The 12323-nt window shown below is 48.4% G+C and overlaps 1 protein-coding gene across 4 annotated transcripts in view; it reads right to left on the bottom strand.

Annotated features, from left to right (window-relative positions):
- Positions 1 to 12323, bottom strand: part of LOC133395659 (casein kinase II subunit alpha'-like) — a 73074-nt gene that overhangs the window by 32195 nt on the left and 28556 nt on the right. For all 4 annotated transcript variants that reach the window (XR_009767268.1, XM_061664772.1, XM_061664763.1 and 1 more), the window contains exons 7-9: positions 4443 to 4526; positions 2536 to 2646; positions 2313 to 2414 (exon numbers count right to left, since the gene is read on the bottom strand). Coding sequence is in view for 3 of the 4 variants with exons in the window: in XM_061664772.1 (XP_061520756.1) it covers positions 2313 to 2414; positions 2536 to 2646; positions 4443 to 4526 (297 nt within the window). In the remaining variant the exon portion in view is untranslated. The remainder of the gene's footprint in view (positions 1 to 2312; positions 2415 to 2535; positions 2647 to 4442; positions 4527 to 12323) is intronic.

The following is a 12323-nucleotide window of genomic DNA, read 5'->3' as shown; positions in this document are numbered from 1 at the left end:
TGTGCATTGTTCTTATTTGACCAAATGTTTTGAGCAGTGTTCATGTTTAAATGTGCCGATTGGTCGATTTTAATAAGGTTATGTTTTGTTTGCTTGAGAATTCCAGTAATGCATTTAAATTTACTTTACTAATTTTTGTTTGGTGGTTTTCAGTGAGGTTTTTCCTCATAAGAAAATTGGTGCGTTGGCTCAACAAATGATCTAATCATACCTCTTCTAAATAAAAGCTCAAGTTATTAAATAGTCTTATATGATGCACACAGACTGACATCTTTATACAAACATAGCAATTTCAAGCCAGTTGATCTATGCACCAGAAATCTTGTATTGGAGAGATACAGATACGCTACACTTGTCTCGCGTTCGTCTGGGATGTTATGCGAGTTGACTTGAAACAGATACCTGGTGCAGGTTGTCAGTCTCTTGAAAGGTCCTGGCGGGTGCAGCAAATGTTCACAAAACCGATAGTGCATAAACAAGCTGGTAAATAGTACAAACAGAGCACCGCAGAGGAGCGCCAAATGCCGCTGCAGCATCATTATAACTCCCACTCGAGTACAGCACTAATCAGGACGCACCCCGCTGCGAGATGATTGGCTGCTGGCTTTCAGGAAGAGCATGATGTAAAGAATGGGTGCGTTCCGGCGCTGCTCTGCTACACTATGGAACATTTGGAAACTCAAAACGTTGTTGTAATGTTCGGAACTGTTAGAGTAGAGGGAAGGCGCCAGATTGAATTTCTGAACGCACCTGATGTGTCCTGCCTCGTCAACTACTCGAATGAGAGTCAACGCGACGCTGCAAACACGCACGTCACCATCTTGGCTGGCGTTGCCACAACTGCATACTGACGTCGTCTTAGTCTTAATAGTAAATTAGTCCCCCCCCCCCCAAAAAAAAATAAAATAAAAAATGTAATTAAAACATTAAAGTTGCCCGTGCCGTACCGAACGGCACACATGCGGAGCGAACCAAAAAAGTCGAATCGAACCGTCCAAAAAACATTTCATCCCTCGTGGGGAGCTACACACTGTGAGCAAGGTACTAATGTACAGTGATGTGAAAAAGTGTTTGCCCCCTTCCTGATTTCTGAGACCAAAAGATCCTCAAAAGCTACACATTATCCAGAGATCTAAAGAAATTCAGGAACAAATAAGAAAGAAAGTAGTTGAGATCTATCAGTGTCTAAAAGGTTATAAAGCCATTTCCAAATCTTTGGGACTCCAGCAAACCACAGTGACAACTATTACCCACAAATAGCAAAAACACAGTAGATCAGTGGTGAACCTTCCCAAGAGTGGCTGGCCAACCAAAATTAACCCAAAAGCGCAGCGACGACACATCCAATAGGTCACAAAAGTTCCCAAAACAACAAAAAAATATTGAAGGAGAATGTCCGGCCATCTGTTTGTGACCTCAAGCTGAAACGAACTTGGGTTCTGCAGCAGGACAATGATCCAAAACACACCAGCAAGTCCACCTCTGAATGGCTGAAGAAAAACAAAAGGAAGACTTTGGAGTTTCCTAGTCACATTCATGTCTTGAATCCTTCCGAGATGCTGTGGCATGACCTTAAAAATGTAGCTCATGTTTGAAAACCCTCAAATATGGCTGAATTACAACGATTCTGCAAAGATGAGCGGGCCAAAAATGATCCACAGCGCTGTAAGAGATTCATTACAAGTTATTGGAAATGCCTAACTACAGATGTAGCTGTTAAGGTTGGCCAACCCAGTTATTAGATTTAGGCGGCAATCACCTTTTTCACTTTTTCATGTAGGTTCAGATGTTTTTTCTCCCTTAATAATTAAAACCATTTCAAAACTGTGTTTTGTGTTTACTTGTGTTCTCTTTGACTAATATTGGGGAAGGCCTAATGCCAGAAAGTACTGTATATGCCCTAGCCTCTTGTCATGGGGCTAGTTTTTAGCACCGTCCAAAAATGCAGCCAAAAAAAATTTTTATTCATACAAAATTGCTCTCTTTGCGCATGTTTTCAGCACTTCAAACATATTTAATGTATTTAGAAACAAAACACGACAATGACTTCAGATCAACTTTTAAGATACAAAAAAAAAAAAAAAAAAAGATTAAAAAGTTACTGTTTTTCTCTGTGTAACAGTTGTTTAATGCGAAACAGACAGGTTTTATTAAGTTGTTGCTTGCACAGTGTGAAAGTGCATAGATGTCTCTCTTTGGCTGCCTTAAGAATATCGTTTGGCCGCTGAAATGTAATCATGGTTGTTTAGCTGAGTTGTTAGTGTTGTTAGCTGGGTGGAAAATAAACATGCTTATTAGTTTGGTGAGGTTACCTGATCATAGTTGTCCTGGCCATGAAAAAATGGCTCCTTCAGAAAGATCATGCTGGCCAACATACACCCAAGACTCCACATATCCAAACTATAGTCATACATCTGGGAAGTGGGGAAAAAAAAATCAGTGGGGAGGAAATACTCAAACATCACAACTTAAATCAAGGATTTAAAGCAAACTCAGGCTTGGTACAGTATGAATCCCTAAAAGTAAGTACTGTACCTTGTAATCCACAAGCAGCTCTGGGCTTTTGAAATAGCGGGAGGCCACCCTGACGTTGTATTCCTGAGCAGGATGGTAAAATTCTGCCAAACCCCAATCTATAAGACGCAACTGTAGCAGGAACAGAAAAGTTAATGTTCACTTGATTCATTACAATTGTCACAATCTTATCACACTGATTTCACACATTTTAGGCTTTTCATTTCCTAAACTACAGGTATCTGCATCTTTAAGAACCATATGAATTCCAATGGCAACAAGTGTTTTGGTGTATACACATACATATATATATATATATATATATATATATATACACACACACACACATATATATATATATATATATATACACACACACACACACACATGTATCTATGTAGATGCTGCACCGATCCGCATGTCGATGTATATATGTATATACATAGACCCCAATTCAAATGATGTTGGGACGTTGTGTTAAACAAATTAGAACAGAACACAGTGATTTGCAAATCATGTTCGACCTATATTTAATTGAATACACTACAACGATATTATATGTTCAAACTGAAAAACTATTGTTTTTAGCAAATAATCATTAACTTGAAATGTTATGGCTGCAACACGTTCTAAAAAAGCTGGGACAGGGTCAGGTTTACCACTGTTTTACATCACCTTTTCTTTTAACAACATTCAATAAACGTTTGGGAACTCCATGATAGATGAGCCGGCGTTGACGTAGCTGCACAAATCTCAAGTGGCTCTCTGTGAGTTACCGCTGCTAGAGAAGCTGGTGAAGGAAAAGACAAAAGAACGACGCGACAATCCGCCGCTGAAAAAAGGGGGAAAAAAATGTCTTATATAAGAGCTGCTTTTCCAAGTCCATGCAATCTCTCGCATTGTGATAGCATGCTCACCCCTCCACTGCTAACCAAAACTACTACTTCCATATGTTCCAATGTTTATGTATTTAACTGCTGTTGATACCCTTGGCGGACCTGTTCGATGTCTGTTGCTCAGGACACCAGTAGTTTCTTTCTTTTTCAGGACATTCCAAATTATTGTATTGGCTATGCCCAATGTTTGTGCAATCGCTCTGATCGATTTTCCCTCTTCTCTCAGCTTCAAAGTGGTTTGCTTTTCTCTCATAGACAGCTCTCTGGTCTTCATGTTTGCTTCACACCAAATGCAGTTTTCACAGAACCAAAAAACAAGCACTATCTCATGTTTAAGCAATCCATCTAAAAGGCAACACCTGAGCAACTAGAAAAACCAATCAGTCAGATGTCCAAATACTTCTGCTCACTTGAAAAGTGGGTGGTTCAAACAAAAGGTGCTCTGTCCTGAGTTGTTTCACACATCTAGATTTAAAAACCATGATATAAAAGCCCTAAGATTGGCTGGCAACCAGTTCAGGGTGTACCCCGCCTCCTGCCCGATGATAGCTGGGATGGGCTCCAGCACACCCGCAACCCTCGTGAGGAGAAGCGGCTCGGAAAATTGATGGATGGATGGATGATATAAAAGCTGGAAGTTTGAACTTTTGTCTCATACTCATCTTTTGATGTGAAACCCAAATGTCTTTAGAATACAACAAAAACAAAGGAGTTGACCTTGCCAATCCAATACTTTCGGAGGGGACTGTATATTTGTTTTCCCGTGTGGGATGTAAGGTTTGTTTTGTTGCCATTGTACAGAAAAAAGTATACAAATATACTCTTATTTAAAGTAAAAAAAAAAAAAAAAAAAACATGCTTAAAAAATAGTTTGATGTTTTTAGGGGGTCTGGAACATATTAATTGAATTTCTAATCACTATAATGGAGAAATATGTTTGGAGGTACGAGTGTTTTGAGATAAAAGCATGGTCAGGGAACAAATTAAACTCATATCAACCACTGTAATTGCAATAAGCAGACACACAAGCACCTTTCTCAGCTGGTGGTCGATCATCACATTGTGAGGCTTTACATCTCTGTGCATGATGCCCATACTGTGACAGTAGTCCAGAGCCTTGGACACACAAGACACATATATGCAGTCAGAAAATATACATTTAGTCTTGACATTTCTTTTAAAAACAAGGCACCACATAATTACATAATCACAACACTATTGGCAACAGGTCAAGATTGCATGTAAGCCAGTCCACCAGCTGTGTGCTCATTGTCAAATTTTATTTTATTTTTTTTACTAGGCCACAGATCTCAGAACCGAGAAGCCATAGTCAGACAGGAAACGTAATAACTTATTGTATTGGGTGATCCACATTTTTAGGCAAGTCCGTTTTTATGCATATTGGGGGGAAAAGAAGGATCTGTCTGCTGAGGAAAAGCGAGGAGTAAACCAATGCCTTGCGAAATGAAAAAAAAAACAGGACATTTTTACAAGTATCGTACTGTTTAATAATTTGTATGTGACTCAGAGAGCAAGGGTTCCGATTAAGGCGTATTAAGGAAGGTTTTTGGCAGGCAAATGCATCGAATTCAGAGTGCAGCTGTTGAAAAGCCACATGAACAGCAATCAGGAATTTAAAGCTGCTGGTGTTTCTTTGGATTCCCAAGAACGTCTTGATACTAACTGACTATTTCCTGCCATGCTATAAAAAGGAGAACCGGGACTTCAGCAATAAAATAATTCTCATGCAAGACAATGCACCAACCCATGCTGTAGAAAATACCATTGAGAGCTGTGGCTGTTATACCGTAATTTCTCGTGTATAATGCGCACCCATGTATGATGCGCACCCCCAAAGTTGACCTAAAAATTCTGGAAAACCCTTCTACCTATGTATAATGCATTTTTACAATGCATGATTTTGCTTCAACCCATATGATCAAAACATGAAGTATTATCTGTATTTTGTTAGTTTTTTCAAAAAATTATTCTGAAGTTAAGCACTTTATTTGAACACAATACATTATTTTTATTTACTTGCTCTTATTTTTAAATTCACAGCCCTACTTTTACTTAGTAAATGAGAAAACACACCGTTGTGCTCATGTTTGCTTGCCCAGGCAGAATTTGTAAGATGTGTACAATTATTTAAAAAAAAAAACATGAAGGAGCAGCCGTAACACATTTTATTTTAATGGGATTCAAATTAAGCTGTCAAGCATTTCAGAAAAAAACATTACCACGAAACAAAACATAACCATGAAGAAATTAATTAGGATTGTTGTTCAGTCATCAGTCGTATTTAAAAAACTATATATATATATATATATATATATATATATATATATTTTTTTTTTTTTTTTTTTTTTTTTCTCAAATTCTGCCAGGGTATGTCAACTTATGAGCACAACTGTACATGTATGCAGTCATTGGAATCAAAGTGTAAGCTACACCTTTTTCATAACCTCTAGGTGGTATACTAGAATGAAAGTGTACAACTTTTTCATAACCGCTAGATCTCGGCATACATTTATAAAATGTGAAAGTCTTTTTCATTTTCTCCTATACCTATTTGTAATGCGCACTATTAACTTCTGACAATTTTTGGGTGGAAAAAATGCGCGTTATAAACGAGAAATTACGGTTTGTATAAATGGAGAGGAAAAACTCATGGGGTGGCCAACATTTTCTCATCTAGGAGAGTGAACAGCATAGTGTACCTCCAAACGCAAGAGTTGTTAAGGTGATTTCGAAGAGGGCGCTCTTATGTTAGTATGTAACAGGATCGGCAGATGTGTTTGGTGAATACAGCATTTGTTTTATCTTTTTTTTTTAAAAAGTCTATGCAATGACAGAACAAGGATTGTCAGTTTGTTTTGTAATTGTGCATAATTGGAACATTGTATTTTCAATCATTTTGGGGGGGGGGGGGGATTAATTGTGCAATAATTAATGATCAAACAATTCTATTCACCGTAAATATCACTGACTTGATACGAAAATGAACAAAAACAACATATGGTCTTATAAATTGGAACACAATGTAACAGTGGTGTAAAAAAAGTGCCCTTCCTGATTCCTTATTTTTTTACTTTTGTCACGCTTAAATATTTCCCATCATTAAAAAATATATATATATTTTTTATTCAATGACAACACAAGTCAACACAAAATGCAGTTGTTAAATTGAGATTTTTATTATTAAAGGAGAAAAAAAAACCTAATAACCTGTTGGGCCACCCTTAGCAGCAACAACTGCAATCACGCGTTTGCGATAACTTGCAGTGAGTCTCTTACGGCACTGTGGAGGAATTTTGGCCTACTCATATTTCTTGTAATTGTGTAAAAGTGACCCCCCCGTTAAAACATAACCGTGGTTTATCACACCTGAGTTCAATTTCTGACCTGACACTGCCACACCTGTTCTCAATCAAGAAGTCACTTAAATAGGACCTGCCTGACAAGTGAAGTAGACCAAAGGATCCTCAAAAGTTAGACATCATGCCGAGATCTGAAAAATTCAGGAACAAATGAGAAAGAAAGTAACTGAGCTCTTTCCGTCTGGAAAAGGTTACAAAGCCATTTCTAAAGCTTTGGAGAACTTGAGCGAACCACAGTGAGAGCCATTATGTACAAATGGCAAAAACATAGAACAGTGGTGAACCTTCCCAGGAGCGGCTGTCCGACCAAAATTACCCCAAGAACGCAGCGCGGACTCATCCAAGAGGTCACAAAAGACCGCACAACAACATCCAAAGAACTGCAGGCCTCGCTTGCCTAAGTTAAGGTCAGTGTTAGTGTCAGATTTGCCAAAAATGGCCTGCATGGCAGAGTTCCGAAGACGAAAACCATTGCTGAGCAAAAAGATCATTAAGGCTCTAAGACATCTTGATGATCCCCAAGACTTTTGGGAAACTACTCTGTGGTCTGAAGGTGTGTGTCCCATTACATCTGGCGTAAAAGTAACAACGCATTTCAGAAAAAGAACATTATACCAACAGTCAAATATGGTGGTGGTAGTGTGATAGTCTGGGGTTGTTTTGCTACTTCAGGACCTGGAAGACATGCTGTGATGAATGGAACCATGAATTCTGTTGTCTACCAAAAAATCCTGAAGGACAATGTCCAGCCATCAGTTCGTGACCTCAAGCTAAAACCAAACTTGGGTTCTGCAGCAGGACAATGACTCAAATGAGTTGGAAAATGTATGTTTCATATATACCAAATATTACTTCTATTAGTTTTATACAACCTTCACGTTTTATTGTTCCATTGCTCTCGGTCAGCACAGTACTTGTGTGTGTCATGTTGCGACAACTAGCTTTTTTTCTCAGTCTCTGCATGTACACATTAAGATAGGTTCGAGTGCAGTTGGACAAAGATAATTATGTGAGAATGTTGTGGGAATGAGGAGCTGTATTTTTCTTTTCTTCTCTGTCTCGCTCACTTCTATATTACGGTGTTTGTTTGCTTGCACTTTAGTAAGGGGTAACAACATTTGACGAGTTGTACCTTATCCTCTCTTTGCAAAGATTATTTTTTTGTAATAAAAACCCACAAAGCCAAGATTGCTTCCTTACACATTCTGTCAGAAAAAGATTTGCCAAAGCACACCAGCAAGTCCACCTCTGAATGGCTGAAGAAAAACAAAATGAAGACTTTGGAGCGGCCTATTCAAAGTCCTGACCTGAATCCTATTGAGATTCTGTGGCATGACCTTAAAAAGACGGCTCATGCTCGAAAACCCTCCAATGTGGCTGAATTACAACAATTCTGCCAAGAACGGTGGGACAAAATTCCGCCACATCGCTCTAAGAGACTCACTACAAGTTACCACAAACACTTGAATGTGTCATGGTCTGTGTTTTGGTTTGGGTTGTGTTTAGTTTTGTCCATGTTTTCCTGTGTTCCATGTTTGTCGTGTGGTCATTAAGTTGTTGTGTCCACCTGTACTCATCTGCTTTGTGTCGACCAATCAGCTCTCTCCAGCCACTCATGTCTTGTCCAGGTGTTCCTCGTTGTCTCGTCTATCTGTTTGTATTTAGTTCCCTGGTTTCTTTCAGTTCTTGTCGGTTCATTGTCGTTGTCACATGTCATAGTCGTCAGTTGTCTTTATCATTGTGGTATGTCATTGTCAGGTGTCATTTTCCCTTTCTATTCCACGTCTTACTCACAGGTCATAGTTTGTTTCCAGTTTTAGATATTCGAGTGTTTCTTTGTTACTTTGATTTGATTGGTATCTGTTGTGGGACTTTGTTCAGTTTTCCCTTTTCTAAGATTAAATATTATTTTGAGACTCCCGCACTCCTGCCTTGCCTCCCTGCTTCCCTGCAATTGGGTCCACCATGTTCTTACCTTGTGTTACTCGCCCTCGCCCTAACCACGTACGTGACAGAATGAACCGACCAGAACAGGACCCAGCGGGAAGAAGATGGCGTCAACCTGGACACCACCAAACTGCCTCCCACCATCCTCAGCCTGCCATCCATACCTACCCTCCTTCAGTAAGCCCTATCATTCAGTCTTTTCTGTCCTTTTCATCGGGTCCCCCCACTTGTCCTAGTTATTCACCATGCCCTACTATTTTACATCCACATGTTTCTTTAGATTCAGATTTTTCTGATTGTGAAGATGGCCCCGATTTAGTTAACCTTCTGTCTGATTCTGACTCTGACACAGACTTAGATTTTTCTGGTTCCTTCCCTACTTTATCCCGACCTCGTCAGTTTTTGTCACGTCTCCCCGTTTCCAACCCCAGTGAGTCCAAAACCTTTCCCTCGGACCTTTTCTTGGGCACCCGTTTGGCGATCTACCCGGGACCGCCGCGTGGTGCCCAACGGAGGCGCCCAAGTAAAGGTCAAATTTTGCCCCCTCGTTTTTTCCCTGTTCACAAGTCACTTAATTTTTCACCTGTTCCCACACGTTGTTCCACGGCTCCAATTAAGTCACGTCCAGTCAAACCTGCCCCCAAGCCACTATGTTCAGTACCAGCCATTTTTCGTAGTTCACCTTCCCGAGACCTTGTGCACTCTTCCACTCCCATACCCTCTACTCCCAAACCTCAATGGAGGCAGGCTGAGGAAGCGACTGCAGGCCCCGTTCCTGCTCCTCGGCAGCTGCGGCAGGCTCCCGTTCCTGCTCCTCGGCAGCTGCGGCAGGCTCCCGTTCCTGATCCTCGGCAGCTGCGGCAGGCTCCCGTTCCTGCTCCTCGGCAGCTGCGGCAGGCTCCCGTTCCTGCTCCTCGGCAGCTGCGGCAGGCTCCCGTTCCTGCTCCTCGGCAGCTGCGCCAGGCTCCCGTTCCTGCTCCTCGGCAGCTGCGCCAGGCTCCCGTTCCTGCTCCTCGGCAGCTGCGCCAGGATCCCGTTCCTGCTCCTCGGCAGCTGCGCCAGGTTCCCGTTCCTGCTCCTCGGCAGCTGCGCCAGGTTCCCGCTCCTGCTCCTCGGCAGCTGCGCCAGGTTTCCCGCTCCTGCTCCTCGGCAGCTGGGCCAGGTTCCCGCTCCGGCGGCGCTCGTTCAGCGGCCGCCACCCATCCTTGCTCCGGCGGCGCTCGTCCAGCGGCCGCCACCCGTCCTTGCTCCGGAGGCGCTCGTCCAGCGGCCGCCACCCGTCCTTGCTCCGGCGCCGCTCGTCCAGCGGCCGCCACCCGTCCGTGCTCCGGCGGCTCTCGTCCAGCGGCCGCCACCCGACCCCACTCTGGCGGCTCTCGTCCAGCGGCCGCCACCCGTCCTTGCTCCGGCGGCGCTCGTCCAGCGGCCGCCACCCGTCCCCGCTCCGGCGGCGCTCGTCCAGCGGCCGCCACCCGACCCCGCTCCGGCGGCTCTCGTCCAGCGGCCGCCACCCGACCCCGCTCCGGCGGCGCTCGTCCAGCGGCCGCCACCCGTCCCCGCTCCGGCGGCTCTCGTCCAGCGGCCGCCACCCGACCCCGCTCCGGCGGCGCTCGTCCAGCGGCCGCCACCCGTCCCCGCTCCGGCGGCGCTCGTCCAGCGGCCGCCACCTGACCCCGCTCCGGCGGCGCTCGCCCAGCGGCCGTCACCCGTCCTTGCTCCGGCGGCGCTCGCCCAGCGGCCGTCACCCGTCCTTGCTCCGGCGGCGCTCGCCCAGCGGCCGCCACCCGTCCTTGCTCCGGCGGCGCTCGCCCAGCGGCCGCCACCCGTCCTTGCTCCTCTGCAGCTGCGCCAGGCTCCCGTTCCTGCTCCTCGGCAGCTGCGCCAGGCTCCCGTTCCTGCTCCTCGGCAGCTGCGCCAGGCTCCCGTTCCTGCTCCTCGGCAGCTGCGCCAGGTTCCCGTTCCTGCTCCTCGGCAGCTGCGCCAGGTTCCCGTTCCTGCTCCTCGGCAGCTGCGCCAGGTTCCCGCTCCTGCTCCTCGGCAGCTGCGCCAGGTTTCCCGCTCCTGCTCCTCGGCAGCTGGGCCAGGTTCCCGCTCCGGCGGCCCTCGTTCAGCGGCCGCCACCCGTCCTTGCTCCGACGGCGCTCGTCCAGCGGCCGCCACCCGTCCTTGCTCCGGCGGCGCTCGTCCAGCGGCCGCCACCCGTCCTTGCTCCGGCGGCGTTCGTCCAGCGGCCGCCACCCGTCCTTGCTCCGGCGCCGCTCGTCCAGCGGCCGCCACCCGTCCGTGCTCCGGCGGCTCTCGTCCAGCGGCCGCCACCCGACCCCGCTCTGGCGGCTCTCGTCCAGCGGCCGCCACCCGACCCCGCTCCGGCGGCGCTCGTCCAGCGGCCGCCACCCGACCCCGCTCCGGCGGCTCTCGTCCAGCGGCCGCCACCCGACCCCGCTCCGGCGGCGCTCGTCCAGCGGCCGCCACCCGTCCCCGCTCCGGCGGCTCTCGTCCAGCGGCCGCCACCCGACCCCGCTCCGGCGGCGCTCGTCCAGCGGCCGCCACCCGTCCCCGCTCCGGCGGCGCTCGTCCAGCGGCCGCCACCCGACCCCGCTCCGGCGGCGCTCGCCCAGCGGCCGTCACCCGTCCTTGCTCCGGCGGCGCTCGCCCAGCGGCCGTCACCCGTCCTTGCTCCGGCGGCGCTCGCCCAGCGGCCGCCACCCCTCCTTGCTCCGGCGGCGCTCGCCCAGCGGCCGCCACCCGTCCTTGCTCCTCTGCAGCTGCGCCAGGCTCCCGTTCCTGCTCCTCGGCAGCTGCGCCAGGCTCCCGTTCCTGCTCCTCGGCAGCTGCGCCAGACTCCCGTTCCTGCTCCTCGGCAGCTGCGCCAGGTTCCCGTTCCTGCTCCTCGGCAGCTGCGCCAGGTTCCCGTTCCTGCTCCTCGGCAGCTGCGCCAGGTTCCCGCTCCTGCTCCTCGGCAGCTGCGCCAGGTTTCCCGCTCCTGCTCCTCGGCAGCTGGGCCAGGTTCCCGCTCCGGCGCCCCTCGTTCAGCGGCCGCCACCCGTCCTTGCTCCGACGGCGCTCGTCCAGCGGCCGCCACCCGTCCTTGCTCCGGCGGCGCTCGTCCAGCGGCCGCCACCCGTCCTTGCTCCGGCGGCGTTCGTCCAGCGGCCGCCACCCGTCCTTGCTCCGGCGCCGCTCGTCCAGCGGCCGCCACCCGTCCGTGCTCCGGCGGCTCTCGTCCAGCGGCCGCCACCCGACCCCGCTCTGGCGGCTCTCGTCCAGCGGCCGCCACCCGACCCCGCTCCGGCGGCTCTTGTCCAGCGGCCGCCACCCGACCCCGCTCCGGCGGCGCTCGTCCAGCGGCCGCCACCCGTCCTTGCTCCGGCGGCGCTCGTCCACCGGCCGCCACCCGTCCCCGCTCCGGCGGCTCTCGTCCAGCGGCCGCCACCCGACCCCGCTCCGGCGGCACTCGTCCAGCGGCCGCCACCCGTCCCCGCTCCGGCGGCTCTCGTCCAGCGGCCCTCGTCCAGCGGCCGCCACCCGACCCCGCTCCGGCGGCGCTCGTCCAGCGGCCGCCACCCGTCCTTGCTCCGGCGGCGCT

This window comes from Phycodurus eques, chromosome 2, assembly GCF_024500275.1.
Source record: "Phycodurus eques isolate BA_2022a chromosome 2, UOR_Pequ_1.1, whole genome shotgun sequence".
In the NCBI taxonomy this organism is placed as follows: Eukaryota; Metazoa; Chordata; class Actinopteri; order Syngnathiformes; family Syngnathidae; genus Phycodurus; species Phycodurus eques.
Note: the sequence above shows the minus strand (reverse complement) of the source record. Positions and strands in the feature narration are given on the sequence as shown.